Below are 18,533 nucleotides of genomic sequence, written 5' to 3'. Positions count from 1 at the left end.
ACTTCAGTTGCAGTCAGCACTTCTGCAAATCTGATCTCCAGGGTATTAAATTGGGCATCCAGAAAATGAGATGCATACAGTTAGTGACCTCCTGTGAAAAGTTTCGTTCAAATGACTTGCACAGAAACTCTGTGACAGAGACAAGGATAGAATCCATTTCTACAGACCGTTAAACTGTCGTAATCACAAGACTGTCCTTTCTCTTCCTGCATTACACCTTCCAACTTCTGGAACAAATGAGCTTCATTCACTAAACAAACCTGATTCATTCTCCAAGCACCATCCATCACCTCACAGGCTGTATACATACAAAGTTTTAAAACAGATGCCTAAATAGAGCATGCAAAATATGCACACATGTAAAAGAAAATAATTATGAATGCAAAATACATAATTGTACAAGCATGTAGGTATTTGCATATAGAAGTTTGTGAGAGCAATTAATTGCACTGTGTGTGTATGCACATTTTTTGAAATTGTTTCAATTTTTTTTAATTTGGTCCTGAAAACATGTCTTTGGTTTATACTAGTGCAAAAAACTTAGGATTATTCAAAGAGCATAAAAACTTAAATTTTACACCTGTTTGGAAATTCCACGTGCAATTTCTCTAAATTTTCACCAGCAAAAAATCGCCTTTGGGCCGAGAATAAGCCTGAGAAATTTCATCCCAACAGGTCATTTTTCTGTAAAGTGATAAGTATCAAAAAATAGGGGCTTTGAAGGAATGTGGTTCCTGAAACATGACTGTAGGCTCAAATGTACATTGAAATTTTATCAACCATGTAGTCTAGTTAGAAGGTAACAGACACACTGTAATGCAAATAACATGTATGCCAAAATGTGTGGTGTGGACTTTTGGGGGTTTTTTGGGCAGTTGGTTGGGGTTTTTTGTTTGGTTTGTTGTTTCTTTTGGTGCCTGTAAAAAGAATGTGTTGAGGTGATAAGTGCCTGAAAGGACTAACAGCACAGAAAAATCTGAACTCATCCTCACTTTAAACAGAAGTTTAGAGGACAACAGCAGACAAATTCTGGCCACCCAAAGCATCCTTTTTTCAAGTCTCATTTGTCAAATAATGTAACACTCTAATGGAAGATTTCTCTGCCGTTCTTGTTGACCTGCCTATTAAATCTAAAATAGATACAGAATACCTGCATTTTACAGCTATTTATCTCTTTCCAGTTCTTTTTAAATTGTAACTTGTAACACAGGGACTGCCATGCAATTTTAAAGAAAGCAAGCTGCTAGAGATGCTCAGAAATTATGGTTCTGATACTAGTTCAGACATTGGGGAGTTGGACCTACTTCATTTACTGGGCCAGCCATCCTGTGACACACATTAAAATTCAGTGGAAGTTGGGAGACTGATTCTGATTCTTTGAAAATTCTAGCCTATATATGCAAGTTGTTTTGCTTACCTTGACCATAGAGATGGCAGCTCTTCTTGTAAATCAATATTAAAGTCTTCAAACACTTTCTGTGCTTTTTGAAACTCTTCTTCTGCCTATAACAAAGCAAGACATGTTGGCTTTTATTCTCCAAATAATAGAAAAACAGATTTGTGCAGTTTCACTGTACAAATCTGTTTTTCTATTAACAAAAGAAGAGCATGGTTCAAACTACTGTTGTTTACTATTGCTTGTTTCATTTCGCAAAGGCTACTGCAAACATTTTTGTTTAGTTTGGCTTGCATAGGTTTGAATCCCAGGCATTTCTGGTTCCAAAGAATACAATCGACACCGAAAGAAAAAGTTACCTCTTTTTGTGTCAAAATGTGCAAAAATCACAAGTTCCATGAGGTTTCAATACAAACAATAAATTGGCCCAGCTTTACTGTATAGGTTCAGAGCTTCTCTAAACCTTTGGGTGAACCTTTGCCGAGTCTTGAATTTATAACAAAACTGAAAACCAGCAATTTTCCAAAGAACTCACATTGTAACGTCATTTCTCAGTTTTACTATTTACACTCTTTTCTTATTTATTTACAGAGCGATAGACAATATTCTGAAGAATTTAATAATCCAGGGCAAGATCCTGCAACCCTCATTCATGTGAGCAGATGCTGTTAAATCAGTGGGACTACACATATGATTGATAATGGGCTGTAGGATGAAGCCCCTCATGGTGGTCTTTCATCTCATAAAGGGCACAACTGATCCCTGTACAAAGGGCAAGCACAAAGCCTATGAACCCCTTAAATCCCATTGCAACTCAAAATAGGATTTAAATGGGACTCAGCCCTTCAGGAAGCGGAGCACTCTGGCCCTGATCTAGCAGAATGCATAATGTGTTTAAACGTCAGCATATGAGCAGTCCCATTTTCTGGAATGGAAGAGAACAGACTTTATGCTATCGAGTGTGCAGAAATAAATTTCACCCAAACTCAGGACATCTGCGCCAGTAACATTATTATTTAAAGATTTACCCTACCTTTGTAATTCTGCTTTCATCTCTTCTTTTTGAGCTTTGCAAGGCTTCCAAGTGATGTCTTGCACTGTCATAGTCCACCAGCTTTCTGCTTCGCTTTGCAATGCGAGTCTGCAAAAAATTCAGCACTATTGCCACACAGCCAAGCAATCGGAGATGGAACTTTCATTTGCTTTAATTTGTCTTTGATTCTTTATCCTCTCACTTGCAATCTAAATTTTATTTATCATAAGATTGTACAGTGAAAGCACATTGGTGAAAGAGACAATTTAGATAATTTATTATTTTAATAAGGAACCTATTTATTGAGAAATAAGGGCATGACAAGAGATGTCTGTGTGGAGAGCTTGCAGGACTGGAATCTCATATATCAATTTTATAATATATGAACCCACGCATCTTTTTCTCCAGCAGTGTGAATGGACTCATTAAGCTAGACTATAATAGTATCAAACTATCTTCCCTTTCACATTACACAGTGTGTGAATTTAATGATTAATATATATTAATTTTTTCTTTGAGTTAGGGAAAATGCTGAAAACACACTTCTCAGTATGACTTCTTTGAATATACAACAAATCATCTAATTTTGACATCACGTAATGGGAATTCCAATTAAGCTACTGTAGGTATCATAGGACCGCTCATTATACTAAAAAGGTGCCTTGGAAAATTGTTGACACTACAGTAATGCATATGGTATATGAATTTCTTTTTATAATACTGTGGACCAGATCCCAGGCTGCAGCTAATGAGAACCGGGCAAGCTCAGGATCAGGAATGGGACTCTCACACCTTTGAGCACTCAGGACTCTAGGGTTGTCCTGGTGCGAATGTCAATTATAGCAGGGGCTGAATGTACAACCCAGACACTCAGCTGAAGATCATCCCTTCATAAGGAATCTCTGGTCATGTCCCCCTTTCCCTGGCTATTTTTCCTGTGTCAGAAGCCTGGGGAGTGTTGAAGTCACTAAGCTGGCTCTATGCCCCATTAAGATGCCTCAGTACTACCAGAATCTTCTAGTGGCTGGCTAAAATGACTTCAGAGCAGCTTTTCACCAATGGCAAGATGTAACGTTGACCCAGCATATCAGAGGATCTGCCCGTGTCTCAAATGAGACTAAGTAAACTTGCCAGTTATGGTGGTGATTTTTGCAATATGGCCACCTGTTTTATAGAAAGTCATTGAGTCCACTCTTCCCTTTCAAATAAGCACTGAACAGCCCGTAGATGACAATTTTGAGAGAGTCACAATTGGCATAGGCCTGATTCAAACCAGCAACACAGAAGCAAAAGGACTAAATTAATCACAGGCACGAGTGGCTGCACCTTAGTCACTCATGGGTGAATTTGGCTCAGAAGTCTTGAGCTCCAATTCCCCAGTATCTGAAGCCATCCAATCTGGCTGTGGCTCTTAAAATGGATGGTGTTAACATAAGCTGGCTACACCTTTGATGGTACTTATAAAGGTAACACATCAGGATGTTTGATTACAAAGATTGCTCCAAATTCAGTTCAATTCCCAATTTCAATACATCTTGACATGCTTATCACCTCAATAGCATTTCATTGTGAAAACAAAGCTGAACCCAGCATTTCTTGAAATATCAGAACACATGCCTTTAACAAGTACCAACAAGAGCTGTAGCCAACCTTGACTGGCTGCCAATGCCACAAAATGGTAACCTTAAATTTCAGCCAATCACCGTCTGTAGAAACTGACAGGTTTCAGAGTAACAGCCGTGTTAGTCTGTATTCGCAAAAAGAAAAGGAGTACTTGTGGCACCTCAGAAACTAACCAATTTATTTGAGCATGAGCTTTCATGAGCTACAGCTCACTTCATCGGATGCATACTGTGGAAACTGCAGAAGACATTATATACACAGAGACCATGAAACAATACCTCTTCCCACCCCACTCTCCTGTTTCTGCCCTTCTGAACAAAGGTGAAATCTTTATTTTTTGATGCTTTGGAATAAGTATCCAAAGGATGGCATCTACATGGCAACTAAACGTGAGTCAGGATTGCTTTGAAAATTTACGGTATCATCCAGTTATAACATTCTCCTTCCTCATCATCTGTTGGGTTAATGAGTTGTTTTCTTTAAAGTCCCATCTCTTCTTTAGTCATGTACTTATTATGTACTCCTCCACTGCACACGGTTGATCATAGCCATGCTCCAGGGCCCCAGTCCAACAAGGCACTTAAGCATTTGATTAACTTTAAGCATGTGAATAGTCCCATTTCTCTTCAAGTGTTAAGCTTTGTGCTTCAGTGTTTTACATTATTGAAATTTCACATGATTTGGGTACATGCTACTTCGAAATCCTTACAGGGAAGACAGAATTAAAAGGGGACTTGGGGAGTGTATGTTGTGATTTGTATAATAACAGTCTCTATTGGGATGTATTACAAAGCTTTTGTGATTGATCAAATCACAGAAACCATTTATTGCTTCAAATTCAACAAAGAAAACAATTGACTTTTAAACATCCAGAGGTGCATCTCACCAAGAAAAGAATAATGGCAGAACTCTTCTTATTCTAATAATTCTGCAGTAACACTTTGGGCCCAAGGGCGTGCTCCAGCACTGCTGAAGTCAGTGGTAGTTATGCCATTGACTTCAGTGGGAGCAGAAAAGACCTACATAAAAAAGTCCAAGATACAAAGGCTAATTTAAGAAAATCAAATGGTGCTACTGCATAATACTTAATTTTGTTCACTCAGGAAAATAGCATAGACTATGAATGGAATTTGCTTACAGAATTAGATGTGTTACATTCCACATGAGAGCTGGCTTCCTGTATATTCTTTATTTCATTTCTCTCATGATTTTGACTCAAATGTAATAGGTAACCTTTTAAATCTTCCCTGTATAGAAATGTATTACTGTACTTTGATATCAGGAAACTGTCCCAGGTATGTATCCAGGGTCAGCAGTGATCCATCCACCAGCTTTTGATGAAAGTCTTCCCAGAGCACATCACATTTCTGTAAAGAAAGAGATGAGATACAGAGAAACAGTTGACAATCACTTAAATTTCACTCAAAATTTAGGGGAAACACTTCTGTAAATGGAAAAACACTTATGTAAATTGCAAATCTTAATTCTCATGGAATCTTATATTTTTCCTGCAAAAATCAGAATTTAGTTGTGAAATGGATAAAAAAATCTTCAATGTGAGTTTTAATTTGCAATAGAATAGATTTAACTCCAGTAATCAATTCAAAAATGTTGCAGTCTTCAAAGTAGTGGCAGTCTTGGAAAGTCACGAATCCAAGCTTTGCAGGATTACTATTGATTCTAGCAGGTCGGTAGTCCCAAAACCAAAGTTACTCTATTTCCCACCTATAAATAGGTTCACTGATACGTACATCATAAACTCTCCTCTAATGAGCAGCAAAATACAACTAAAACCAAAATAAAACTAAAACTAAATGAATGACGGAACCACCCTTTATTCACTAGAGTAATCTGTAACCTCAGTTTTGATTTTGCAATAAAAATGTATGGACAATGGAGAAATTGGGTTTATTTTATTTTAACAGTTGTTTTCTGGTTGAGTATCCTTCCAGACCAGGGGAAGTCATACATTCCCCATATTTGTTTCTCTCTGCCTATCATTAATAGAGCATTTTGAAGGCAAATAGGTGGCCTTCACAAAAGTCAATGGATCTGTAAGTCAAAAATTGCATTCAGGATACAAACCACTGCTACCCCAACAGAAAAAAAGACCCATTCTTCACATGAACTTCACCTCACATCCATTCTTCGCGTCAGTTGGGGGCTGTCTAACTCCCATGTAAAGTCATGGCAGGACTGCCAGAGCATGCTCCTTGGAATTCTCTTGTCATTGAGCACGTTAATTCAGCTGGACTGATCAGGAATACTATGGAGAAAGGCAAAGTTCTGCTGCTGGTTAAGATCAGTGCCCTTGTGAAAGTCTCCTGGGACTTGGTTTCCCAATGTTGGGATTTGAACAGGTGTTGGAGTGCTGACAATCACCTTGCTCTTCTCATGTTTCCAAATGGGAGGGAGGCCCCAGCTAGATCTCACCTAGATAAGAGGGAAGTTTGGGGGGGTTCCTGGTATGGGAAAGGTGAGAACCACTGCCCTACAGGATCCAAGGGCAAGCAGCAGTCCTGAAGGCTATTTTCTAATGACACTGTTTACTCATTCTGTGCCACAAGGCAGACTTATTGTAAATGCAGGATGACACAGGATGCCAGAATTTATTTCATCTATTTCCTATCTTAGTTGAAGACTCTAATGAAGAATACTCCATTAATAATCCATCACACTTTAAAAAGTTCATATTTATTAACACGATTTAATTACAGTTGTGTAAAAAGCAGCAAAGCATTAGATCAGAGCAAGCAATAGCAATTATGGTACATTGGCATTTGAAAATAATTTGCAGTGACACATTTTAGATAAATTAAAATCTTGGAGATTTTCAAAAAAGCTAATGGGACTGAAAAGCACTTGCTAAATAAATGATTAGTGCCTCAAATCACCTTCTCTCCTCACATAAAGATCAAGGTCAGTTAGATGGAACAATTTAGGAATAATTGCCTGTGGACTTGCCAAGGTAAGCATATTCTCCTAAACCTTATTTTCAGCAATGCATAAATCTATAACATCACATCCAAACTTCAGATTAAATTGGAAAAGACTCAGCTGTAGAAACTATAGTGTGTCATGTGTTACCCTGATTGAGACCATCTTCACACAGGTGGGGAGATAGAAGATTCTTCCTGTATGTAACAGAGACCAAGACCCGGCTGTGTTCTCAGGTAAACTACTGTGACTCCAAGGTAACTCCTCTTAAATCAGCGGGAATACTTTGGATCTACACTAGCATGTGATGGATCTGCTAAGCACAGGATAACAACTCACATCACCCTCTCTTCACTGCACTTCCCTACCTATTTCCATTATTGGAGCTCAGGGGGAAACTTAGATCATCAGGGTTGTTCATTTCTACCCACCAAGTAGCCCTCGTGCCTCTGGCTCCTGCCCTTTACATCCTGCCAGCCAAATTTGCCTTTTGGAATCCCATCGCTGACACCAGTGTAAATTACTGGGGTTTCTCATGACAGGACTACATCAAATCCCTAAGGTTCCAGTGGCATGCCAGGTGCACCACGATGCAGAGGCAGGCACTGCAGGTGCTTCAGCATCTAGGCCTTGTAGGTGCTAGCCCTTGTGGGATTCAATAACCACTCAGACCTATGGCTAAGCGAACAGGTATTTTACAGGGCTAGTAGGCAAGGAAATGGTTGCAAATACCCTAGTTATAGAGGCTTAAAACAGTCACATTTCAAAGTGACCAATAGTCGTTCTTATTCAGGATCCTGGGGCAGTCCAACTGAGACACTGGGCTCTCCATTCCTAGTGCCTGAGGTGCCGTCTCCAGTTCAGTTTCCATTCAAGCAAATAGGAGCTTGCAGACTAGTCTCAGTCAGTGTCCGTCATTGAGACCCTTCTGCACTGGCTTCCTGCCCAGCTGCTGCTGTTCCTTATGCATACCACACTAATCTGCACCTGGCTGTAATATTAGCAGCCACAATCTGTTCCACATGCAGCTCTGTATGCAGTTCTTGAGGAATCTGCTCTGAATTCAGCTTCTCTGCAGTTCCCTTCTTGCCATGTGGCTACTGCCTCCCAGCAGAGCCCAGACAGCTCTTGATTCAGGATCTTTCTCCTTACCTGGCCAGGGGAAATGGAAATGCAGTGGGGATGGGGGACTGATGAGAGCTGTAGTCCCCTGCTTAGCAACTCTTCTGGAATCAGTGGTAATATTTTGGATTTACAATAGCATTTATGAAATAAGATTCTGTCCCCAAGTCCAAAATTAGCAATGATGTAACTGGTAATATATGTTATATGTCAGATGTAAGTTGTTCAGACAATAAATTTAAGTGGGTATAAGCAGTGAAGTAGTATAACTTACACTAATTTGGCATTGTGTGTGTTTACAACACAAATGTAACTTGTATTCCATTGGCAGGGAGCAAGGTGGGAGGAGAATAGCAAGAAAAGCAATTAACAGGAGATTTTGTATTTGTTTTTCCTGCTACGGCTCCCACACTTAATGCCAGATCAGTACAAATTACATTTGATTATAATTTACATCATTTTCTGACCAACTTACACCCTCGTCATCAATAAATTTGCCTATAGACTTCCATGAGATTTAAACCGGCTTACACTAGGTCCTAATTTGGCCTCTAATATTTATTACACCCTAAAGAAAGAAATTCAATAAAACCACCACCACCACAAGGCTTGGTCCAAAGATAAAAGGGTCATATTCTACTCTTACAATGTTGTAAATCTGGAGTAACGCTTCAGTGGAGTTACTCCAGTCTTGCACCACTAAACAAGAACAGATTCTGGCTAGAGAGCAGTCAGGTATTCTCTCTCTTATAATTAGTCCTACCATTATTATGAAATACTTCGGGATGATCATGAACATTCTAAATCTTATAAACGTGCATATAAGATGCCTCGCAGTAGCTTGTCAAATAACTGTTATTGAGCCTGAATCTGCTTTCACTTCCGGTACACTGAAGTAATTCTGGAGTAACTCCAGATTAATGAAGTTAATAGAATTACCTGGGTTTTCAATGAGCGTGAGTGAGAGGAGAGTAAAGGCAATTATGCATAATGGTTTAGAATATCAACCACATTTTTATTTTAAAAATAATTATTTTAAGAACACACTTTTCCACTATCGTTGCATTTTGTAAATATGGTTCATGGAGTGTTTTCTGATTACCATGAGATGCTCTCTAGGAACCTTACAATTACATTCTGCACCAATACATTAGTACAGTAAATGAGGAACTCAGTGACTTAAGTTTAATATTTCCATTCTTTGGTTCAGATTAATCTATTCTCAACCATGTTTCTTCACATTCACATCTCTTACCTCTCCAACCATTTTCACATCTTCCCGGCCATACCATTCGGGCTCGTACACTTCATGAAGAGACTCTGTAAGCTTCTTTGAGGCTTCTTGCATGCCTAGGATTTTGTAGAAAAACAATATATTATTCTACACAACACAGGGAATAGTGGGTCAAATCTTTATTTACTTCCACATTTTCCTCCTTCTATATAAATAGGACCCTACCAAATTCATGGTCCATTTTGATCAATTTCATGGCCAGAGAGTTTTTAAGTTGGTCTATTTCACATTTTCAGATGTGAACATCTAAAATTTCATGGTGTCGTAACTGTGAGGGTTCCAACCCAAAAGGTACCCAGAGATAGGACTGACCTCCCCTGCCCCCCGAGAGTGGCCAGTCAGGGTAAGGACAAGTCCTGTCCTCCCCTAGCCTGGCCAGGACTCACAGCTAGGAGCCCACCTCCACAAGCCTCCTCCGGCTGCAAGAGCCTCTGAGGCTGCTGCCCAGCCCCAGAGCTTCCTGCAGCGTGTGGAGGCACCCAGAGATGATCTCCTCCCCGACAGTGGCCGGAACTCGCAGCTAGGAGCCCCGAGCTGGGGTGCCCAGATTTCATGGGGAAGGGCTTATTTCATGGTCTGAGACACGTTTTTCACAGCCATGAAATTGGTAGGGCCCTGTATATAATGCTTGTTGGTGTGGTAAGAATGTAGCTTTCAAAGAGTTTAAACAAAAAATAAACCTTCGTGTTCAAGGTATAAACCAGCTACTAACTACCTGGAGTTAACAAGAAATGCCCTTTATCGTCTATTATGAGTGTGACGGAGTAGGGTATCTTTGTATACAATTATGAACTCCATTTTGTATTATGTGCTGAACGGGTCTCTAAACTGTCCCAAGGCAGTGTATTGAATTACATTCAGATAGCTGCTCTGCCCATTCAGATTGTGGCTCTGCCCAGGAAAATCACTTGAAAACTTGAAGGACTGTCACTGAGAAGCCAACAAAATGACGATCTGTAGCTATCAACTTTGAATGCTCTCAGCTCCTGGCTCACCCCCATGGAACAACGTTTTTCTACGCAGGTGGTGCCAGCATGAATGGGGGATGGGGCTGAAGCATGCCAGGGGAGCACATGGCAAGCAGGCAGAGACACTGTTCAAGAGAGCATGCTGCTGTGTGCAAGAGGCCAGCCACTGTAACACTTAAGCAGGATGTGCAGGAGAGACTCTACCCAGCCTGAAACACTGACTCGCAGAAGGGGTGAGATCAGACTGGGGTAGGCAGCATCCCAAGACCTTTTGTCATTTTAAAAATCTGTAAGTCTTGAGTGCTTTTAAGAGTAAAGTGACTTTGGTTAAGAAATTCCTTTGCTAAACCTGTGTTCCTTGCTTTCTTGCCACATTGTCCCTGAAGGGGTTAAACAAGTATTTCAGAGAGACCACAGCCTCAGCAGAGCTCTAGGGGAGCTTGTGTACATGACTGATAGTTGGGAGCTTGGGTGGTTTGAGGCACAGGTTTCAGGGTCTAGGGTAGTTGCAGTCCCATGGGAAGGATCAGACAAAGAGTCTGAGCCTGGAAATGTGCCTAACAAACCCAAAGCTAGAAACAGTGGCCATAATTCTGTCCAGATCCAGCTGGCTTGAAAGCACATGGGACCCAGTGATGGAGTCCACTCGCAACAGACTGCTGGTCATACTGAGAGGTACTGTGCCAGGTTGTAACAATGAGATTCTTATGCCCTCCTTTGAACCATTGGCTATTACTGGTGAGAAGATAAAATGGTCTAGCTTAGTCTAATCACTCTGTAATATACAAAATGTCTGCTTTCCTCTCACTTACATTGATGTAAATAAGAAGTAACTCCACTGAAGTTAGCACAGGTAACATCATTCTAAACCTGTGAGAGGAGAATCAAACCCAGATCAACTGGTCTGACTGAAGTAGATGGGAGTGTTGCTGTTGATTTTAATAGTGGATGAAAACCTGGCTCTATCTGCAGAAGCGATCTGACCCTTCCTAAGATACCCATAAGGGTCAGGCCAACATTATAGCTTTCTTGTTTTAAAATTACAGCCAAACTTTATTTAAACTTTTACATAAAACCTGCTGAAACGAGCTGAACTCCAACGACAACAAAATGGAATGGTTGAAAAAAGTCCAGCTTTTCAATTACAAAAAAATTGCCAGCCAGAATCTTTGTTTGCAACAGCACATCTGCTCTGCCTTGGAAATATCTCTAGTGTAAGCTTTAGAATAAACCCTTAATTGACTGAATTTCAGAATAGCAGTGAAATTTCTATTTTCCCTGGAAAGAAATAGAGACGTTACCCCCAAAATCTGGAATAGCCTGAAACCCCTGTTCAGATACTCCAAGGAAGGTATTTTGTGACCTGCTCAGCGACCCTCCCACTCATTGCCCACTCTTTGAAAAACACACGGGACATTAAAAGTAAAACAACAAAGTACTTTTCTGTTTACAAAAATGATTTTCTATGTAGAAAAGAAAAAAATAAAGATTTCTCTTTTCTGGCCTCTGCATGGAAACTTAAGGGAAGGAGGGGCACAAGGGTCAAGCACAATGGGAGTTCTTGCATTCAACCTTGCACTGTTAAATCCATGGGTGTCTTGCCACTATGAGCAGGCTGGGACCAAGGAATGCTTGAGCACCTCAGGGCTCTGAGTGCTAATAGGGCTTTGTGTGGAAGAGGGTAGGAGGGCAAGGAAGGGGAGAGAGCAGGATCAAGCCTCATCCCACCCCTGTGGAGCTGGCTGAATGCAGAGTGGCACTTTCACTGCACTGCACTGTCTGTGTGCTTCCCCAGAGCAACAGGAGACACTGTGTACAATGCTTCACAATGCTCCAACTGGGCGTGCTGCATCACTCCCAATGAAGACGATTATTTAATGGCACAATCTAGCCCAGAGTGTTCAAATTGATGGTAAGGGCTTACGGAAGATTTCCCTTCCTCTGCTGTAATTCACTCCCCTCTCTAGATATGGCTACCTGATCCTTGCTAGGAATGATGCATCACTGGACCTTAAAAGGTATTAATGATTTTTTTAAAATGTGATTTAGAATTTACCAAACAAAATGAAGAGGATTTTCAAATCTTTTAGTAGAGCTCTATTTCAAATCCTCTTTCTACTGCCACAAATTAATTCAGCCAATAAAAAAAAGAAACAAAGCAGCATTGTTGCTTTTAGGAATACTGTGTTCTGACCATTCACTCAATAAAAATGCACATCAAGGAGGTTCAGACATCCTTACTCACACTTTGATCCACTCTGAATCATCATTCTTCTGCTCTTGTGCCCTTGAGCACACTGCGTATTACACCCCCAACATATGTTCCTGCCAACAAAGCCCTTCTCTTTATATCTATCTGCTGTTTACATTCAACTCAGTCACAGATAAGATACTGTGCAAACAAAAATCAGTGCTGGGTATAAGATCTCGACTAAAAGAAAGTATCTGTCAAACATTTTATATAAAAACAATAAAAATAAGCACATAAAACAATATATATATATTATATATATATAAAATACATGCACAAGAAGGAAATAGCAAACAAAATTCAACATTCATTATTTGTAAAACCTGAAAAAAAAAATGAAAACCAACCAAACCAACCCTGAACATGCAGCTATCACGCAAGGCATCAATTATTAAAATGACTAAATAGATAAATAAGTGAGAACACAACCTATGAGTATCGTGGATTAATACACACAAAACTGACCACACATTCTCATTCTTTCCAAGCCAGTCATTTTTTTTCCATTAATGCAGTAGTAGAAAGGACAAATATTATCTAAATGTTGCAGATCCTAGTTATACGTCTGTTTTTAAAAAATGTAAAGGACTCTTTATCTTGCTTGGCCTGTATCAAAAATACACCAGAAAGGTGCAAACATAATATTTTTATCAATGCCCAATAATCTGTTCTTTCCCCACATTGCTGTAGACCCCATAGACCAAATTCAGATGTAACCTGAGATAATGGGAGTTGTACCTTAGGGCTAAATTTGGCCTCGTGACTATGATTCTTGCCTCCTGACTATAGTTTTTATGCTATATTTATTGCTATATTCTTCATGTGTGTATGTATACATGTACAATGATCTATGGCCAGGCTTTCAGCTCGTGGCTTCCCATTTGTATGTGTGTACACATCTGTCTCAGCATGAACTCACAATGTCCAGGGATTATTTATTTCTATTCGCATTCAATATTTGTCAGATACTGATAACTCTTATGTGTTTTTTCAATACTGAAATTAAGAGGATTAGTGCCTTTCCTAGGCTGTGTGCTGTCTCTTAACTGCTGTCACTGAGAAAGATAAATTGGTTTTAAAAAACCATTTAAGTTCTGAGGAATGGTAAAATAATTTGTACCAATGATGAATGGTTAGCAATTCATATTTAATATCAATTGCTTGTTCTTGGTAATTGGATCACTTACTATTTAATCACTAGAAATGATGAAATAATTGAGTTACTTAGTAAAATCTGTGGTAAATAATCCAGGTCTTGAGGGTTGTATCTTTCCCTTGAAAACTTCACACGGATGAAATCGACTCCCTCTTTCCATGCAGAAGAGTGACCTTCCATGGATCTTGCAAGGGCTCTTAGCAAGATTAGGGATCCACACATGGAGAAGGGCAAGCCTGAAGGCAGCAGGCCAGGCATGGGAGGGAACAAGTCTGCCCCTACCTACTCTTGGAGTAATTTGCTTTAAACATTATAAAAGCCTGAAGAAGTGGAGACCTTCCAAGATGTGATGCTCCCTCTGATGGGTGTTTCCAGGGGCAGCAGGGAATCAGAATCCATAATGGCACAGCATCCATGAAAACAGGCTGCCAGGGAGCCCAAAGCCAGCAGAAAGCCATGGATAGGGTTCAGAGGAACAGGGTTGCTGTGTGTGGTGGGCCCTTAACTCCAGTTGCTCCCTTGTGATTGACACATTCTGGGGCTGACCTCCTTGTGTTCCAAATGGAGAGCCCTGCTCAATCTATGAGAAATTTCCGTACCTGTGGCTTGAGCCGAACAATCTGGCCTGGCTCCTAGTATTTTATTACTCAAGAGGGGAGGGGTTTTTTCCAAAGGAGGTTCTCAGAGGAATTAACGGAGTTCATTAGTAAGTCTTATCCAAAAGACAAATTCTAAGAAATGAAATGACTAACTTTAAGTAATTTATGTTTTGGGTATGTGTGTGATAGGAGCTCATATGTCAGCCACAGAATGTATGAGCTTTCCTACAGCTCTTCTGAAGACCAGCTGTCGTTTCCATGCCATATCAAAGATCAAAGAGACAGGGCTTGACTGCGTCAATTTGCATCCACAAACAACTGCACGTAAACATCTACATGCCTTTGTGTACCTTGCAAATAATTTAGGGGTGCAAAAAGGGAGGTTGATTTAGGATTTATTTAAAAATCAGGACCATTAAACCCAAAATTGATTAAAGCCAACTACAACTCTGTGGCTTTTGAAGAGCTCAGAGATAAAAACCCCCAGAGAGCCCTGAAGGCACTTGATACTAGAGAGGCTTGAGGGAAGGAAGGACCCCAGCCATCAGATGAAAACTATAGTAAACAGGGAAATTTTATCCACTCCCTTAATCCTCTGCTCTAAAACAGTCCTAATACAGGTTGAATAGATGCAGTGAAATGTAGCCAGAATGATACAGAAATGCAGGTGAGGTGTAGCATTCTCTTATTAGCATCTCATAAAATCAAATATTCTACACGTATTTAACACAATTGCCTTATTCCGTCCAATGGTCACCAGAAAAGAGCAAGAGCCATAGAGGGACAAGAAGGGCCTGAATAGGCTAAAGCCAAGAGATTTAGGAAGCACCACAGAGCCCAGGGAGGTGCATGTATTCTGTAGAAACTCTTTTCTTTTAGGAATGTGCATTATTAAAATTCAGAAATGATCTTTTTACATTAAAATGAATGCAAAAAAATGGTCAAAGATAGTCATTTGACTACACATAGTTTGAAGCATGCAATGATCTGCTAGGGCTTTTCCACATTTAACTTCTAGAATCCTGAGATTCCAATGTCATGGAGTAAAATTAAGTTTATTACTAGAGTTCATACCATGGCAGCTTACTGCCAAATAAAAGAGAAAAATCCTTTTAATTACAGATTAAGTGTTTCAGTTTGTCTACTTCCTGAGACTCACGATGCTGGTCTACTGTACTTATATCTTTGAAAATAGCTACCAGTGTAATCTGTTCTGATAAGGATATCAGCCATCTCATCAAAAATGTATCCATAATTAAAGAGCAATTGATGCAGGCTCTGTAATTCTGCTCAGAATTTCAAACTTCTGTTTCTGCCTACTAAATCAACTAACAGTATTTCCTGAGTGTTGAAACACATCTAAATATGACTAATTATTAATTATTTATTGCTATTACTGTAGTACCTAGGAACCTCAGTCACGGACCGAAATCCCATTGTGCTAGGCACTGTGCAAACACAGAACAAAAAGACAGTCCCTTCCCCAAATATGCCAAGTCACGGTATACATTCTCTGTTAATATGGTTAGAAAGTGCTGACTTATCTCCTATGTATAAGTCCTTATACTAAAAAGGTAACAATTGTTTGTTTTGTTATTTATTTTTTGAATTCCAACAATGTGCTCAGCACAGTAAAATACACAAAAAGACAGTACCTGCCTTGAAGAACTAACAATTCAAGAACAGTTGTATTATTCAGCAAGTGCAATTGTGATAAAGTAGCAGAATTCCCATATATGCCTCAAATGTCAGTTACAAGATATCATCATCATTTCACAGTGGAGGCACTGACCAGTTCAAGAACTATACACTAATCTGTTATTTGCTGTGCAGTGAACACTCAACTCATATGTGTGAGGGCTGGAATGTTGCAGTTTCAACAAATGCAAATTTTGGCATTAGGTTGAAGAACGTTCAGCAGTTTCCTCATCACTGAGGTGACTGGACAATCTTCTGCTGGTTTTTCTAGGAGCTCATCTAAATCTTTCAGCACAGCTACAAGCATAGGGCAACACAGAGCTCTACAGCCCTTGGAGGAGTATTAGGGCACAGGTGTCTCTCTGAAGTACAATTTCTCTGGCACTCCCCATTCTCTGCGGATGGAGGAGCCTACTGCATGGTGGGGAGGAGGAAATGAGGGGGAGATGAAGGGAGGGGATTACTCCTGACTCACTACACATTGTGCTCAGTTGCTCGCTTTTGGGTGAGCAGTTCCCCACCCACACCCACCCAGAACCACACCCACACCCACCCAGAACCACACCCACACCCAGAACAAGCTCCACATAAAAGTGTTGTATGGCCAACAAGGGGAGAAGGGATTCTTTCCCTTTATTGCCCTGGGTGGCCATTCAGAACCCGGGCACAATTTAGCCCAGTGTAAATATGGGGTGTTGTTACCTTTATGAAATAATAGGTTTATTCTTTGCATAATCTTAGTATAGTACATTTACAGCAATTCCTCTTTACATATTCAATATCACAGTCCCTTGTATGACATTTGTAACAAGAGCTGCTATATGTCTGCCTTGGCAAAAAAGATCATTTTGTGCTCAATAGGATTCCCAACAAAGATGCCATTTGCCACAAGTTGTGATTATGTCACTTTTCTTGAGATGATCACTGGGAAGGTACTGAGCCATCAAACTTACTTCATTCATCACATTGGTAATAAATGGAGTTCAAGAGACTTTCAAATTTAGATGACAAGCAACATCAACTATTAGCAGTAGATATGTCCAATGGCCTGTGATGGGACGTTAGATGGGGCGGGATCTAAGTTACTACAAAGAATTCTTTCCTGGGTGTCTGGCTGGTGAGTCTTGCCCACATGCTCAGGATTTAGCTGATTGCCATATTTGGGGTCGGGAAGGAATTTTCCTCCAGGGCAGATTGGCAGAGACCCTGGGGTTTTTTCCCCTTCCTCTGCAGCGTGGGGCACGGGTCACTTGCTGGAGGATTCTCTGCTCCTTGAAGTCTTTAAACCACGATTTGAGGACTTCAATAGCTCAGACATAGGTGAGAGGTTTTTTGCAGGAGTGGGTGGGTCAGATTCTGTGGCCTGCATTGTGCAGGAGGTCAGACTAGACGATCATAATGGTCCCTTCTGACCTTAAAATCTATGATTCTATGATTACGAGAAACAGACTAGTATTGCCGATAAAGCGAATCAAGAACTTTCATGTAAAGTTAAAGTAAATTCGGTGCAAAGAGTAGTCTTCATTAAATAATGTAGTAAATAAAGGGGCAAAACATTAAAAAAATAAATAGAGATGAAGAGGAGGATTGTTGTCACCAGCACAGAAATCAAAGCACCATGAAAATAATCATCCTACATTGAGGAAAGATGACCTGGCTAACAAGCAGCTGCATCAGAATTTCTCACTAAATATATGGCTGGTAATGCTAGGGGTCTGAGTAATGAGGATACAATACTAGCACCAGGCAATGCCAAAAGGAATTCGTATTCCTTCCAACTGTAAAATAGTTTGTTCTGATCTAGATACCAAGGAATGTCACATGCCTATTATATGACTTTTCTGTACAGTGCCTTGCACTATTATACAAACAATAAATGGTAAATAATAACTTGAGCCATTCTTTTTACTCCTATATTGTGATTCTCATCAACAAGAATTTCCTAGCATATCCATGTCCTCTGAAACTTTGTTATGACTTGCAGTAACTGCAACAAGACATCCTTTGAGCACTGTTGCTAACTGGTCCATGTTAGAGCATCCTGGGGATGGGGCCGGATAAAGAATCAGGAAACCATCATCATCTCTCTAATGGCCTACTTCTTTTGCTATCCCCCGAGAATCAGGCTTCAAAGGTTTTCTAGAAGAGGCAATTACAAAACAGAAACCTCTCTGCAGGGAATAACTGTGTTCAGTCGGTTAGATTTACATGTCCACTAGGATTTAAACAACTCTGCTTTATCCCCAACGTTTGGCTGATGTGCAGTGAACTTCTGCGGAGAACATAGAAAACAACTTTGATCCCAAAAAGAAGAAATGATTTTTTCTTTGGTAGATGAAAGATAATGTATTATGCACCTGACAGTCAGAAAGGTGTGATAAACCTCAATGCAAAGACTTAGAGCCTGAGTCAGACTGACCGGGATTGAGAGGAAGGGATCCACTGCCTGAGCAGAA

At 40.1% G+C, this 18,533-nt stretch overlaps 1 protein-coding gene across 6 annotated transcripts in view; it reads right to left on the bottom strand.

The window, feature by feature from the left end:
• Positions 1-18,533, bottom strand: part of AMPH (amphiphysin) — a 168,389-nt gene that overhangs the window by 52,464 nt on the left and 97,392 nt on the right. For all 6 annotated transcript variants that reach the window (XM_037890027.2, XM_037890026.2, XM_037890028.2 and 3 more), the window contains 4 exons: positions 9,367-9,461; positions 5,324-5,419; positions 2,430-2,537; positions 1,418-1,503 (listed from right to left, as the gene is read on the bottom strand). In XM_037890027.2, the coding sequence (XP_037745955.1) occupies positions 1,418-1,503; positions 2,430-2,537; positions 5,324-5,419; positions 9,367-9,461 (385 nt within the window). The remainder of the gene's footprint in view (positions 1-1,417; positions 1,504-2,429; positions 2,538-5,323; positions 5,420-9,366; positions 9,462-18,533) is intronic.

This window comes from Chelonia mydas, chromosome 2, assembly GCF_015237465.2.
Source record: "Chelonia mydas isolate rCheMyd1 chromosome 2, rCheMyd1.pri.v2, whole genome shotgun sequence".
NCBI classification, from domain to species: domain Eukaryota; kingdom Metazoa; phylum Chordata; order Testudines; family Cheloniidae; genus Chelonia; species Chelonia mydas.
This window is presented reverse-complemented; position numbering and strand designations above follow the sequence as displayed.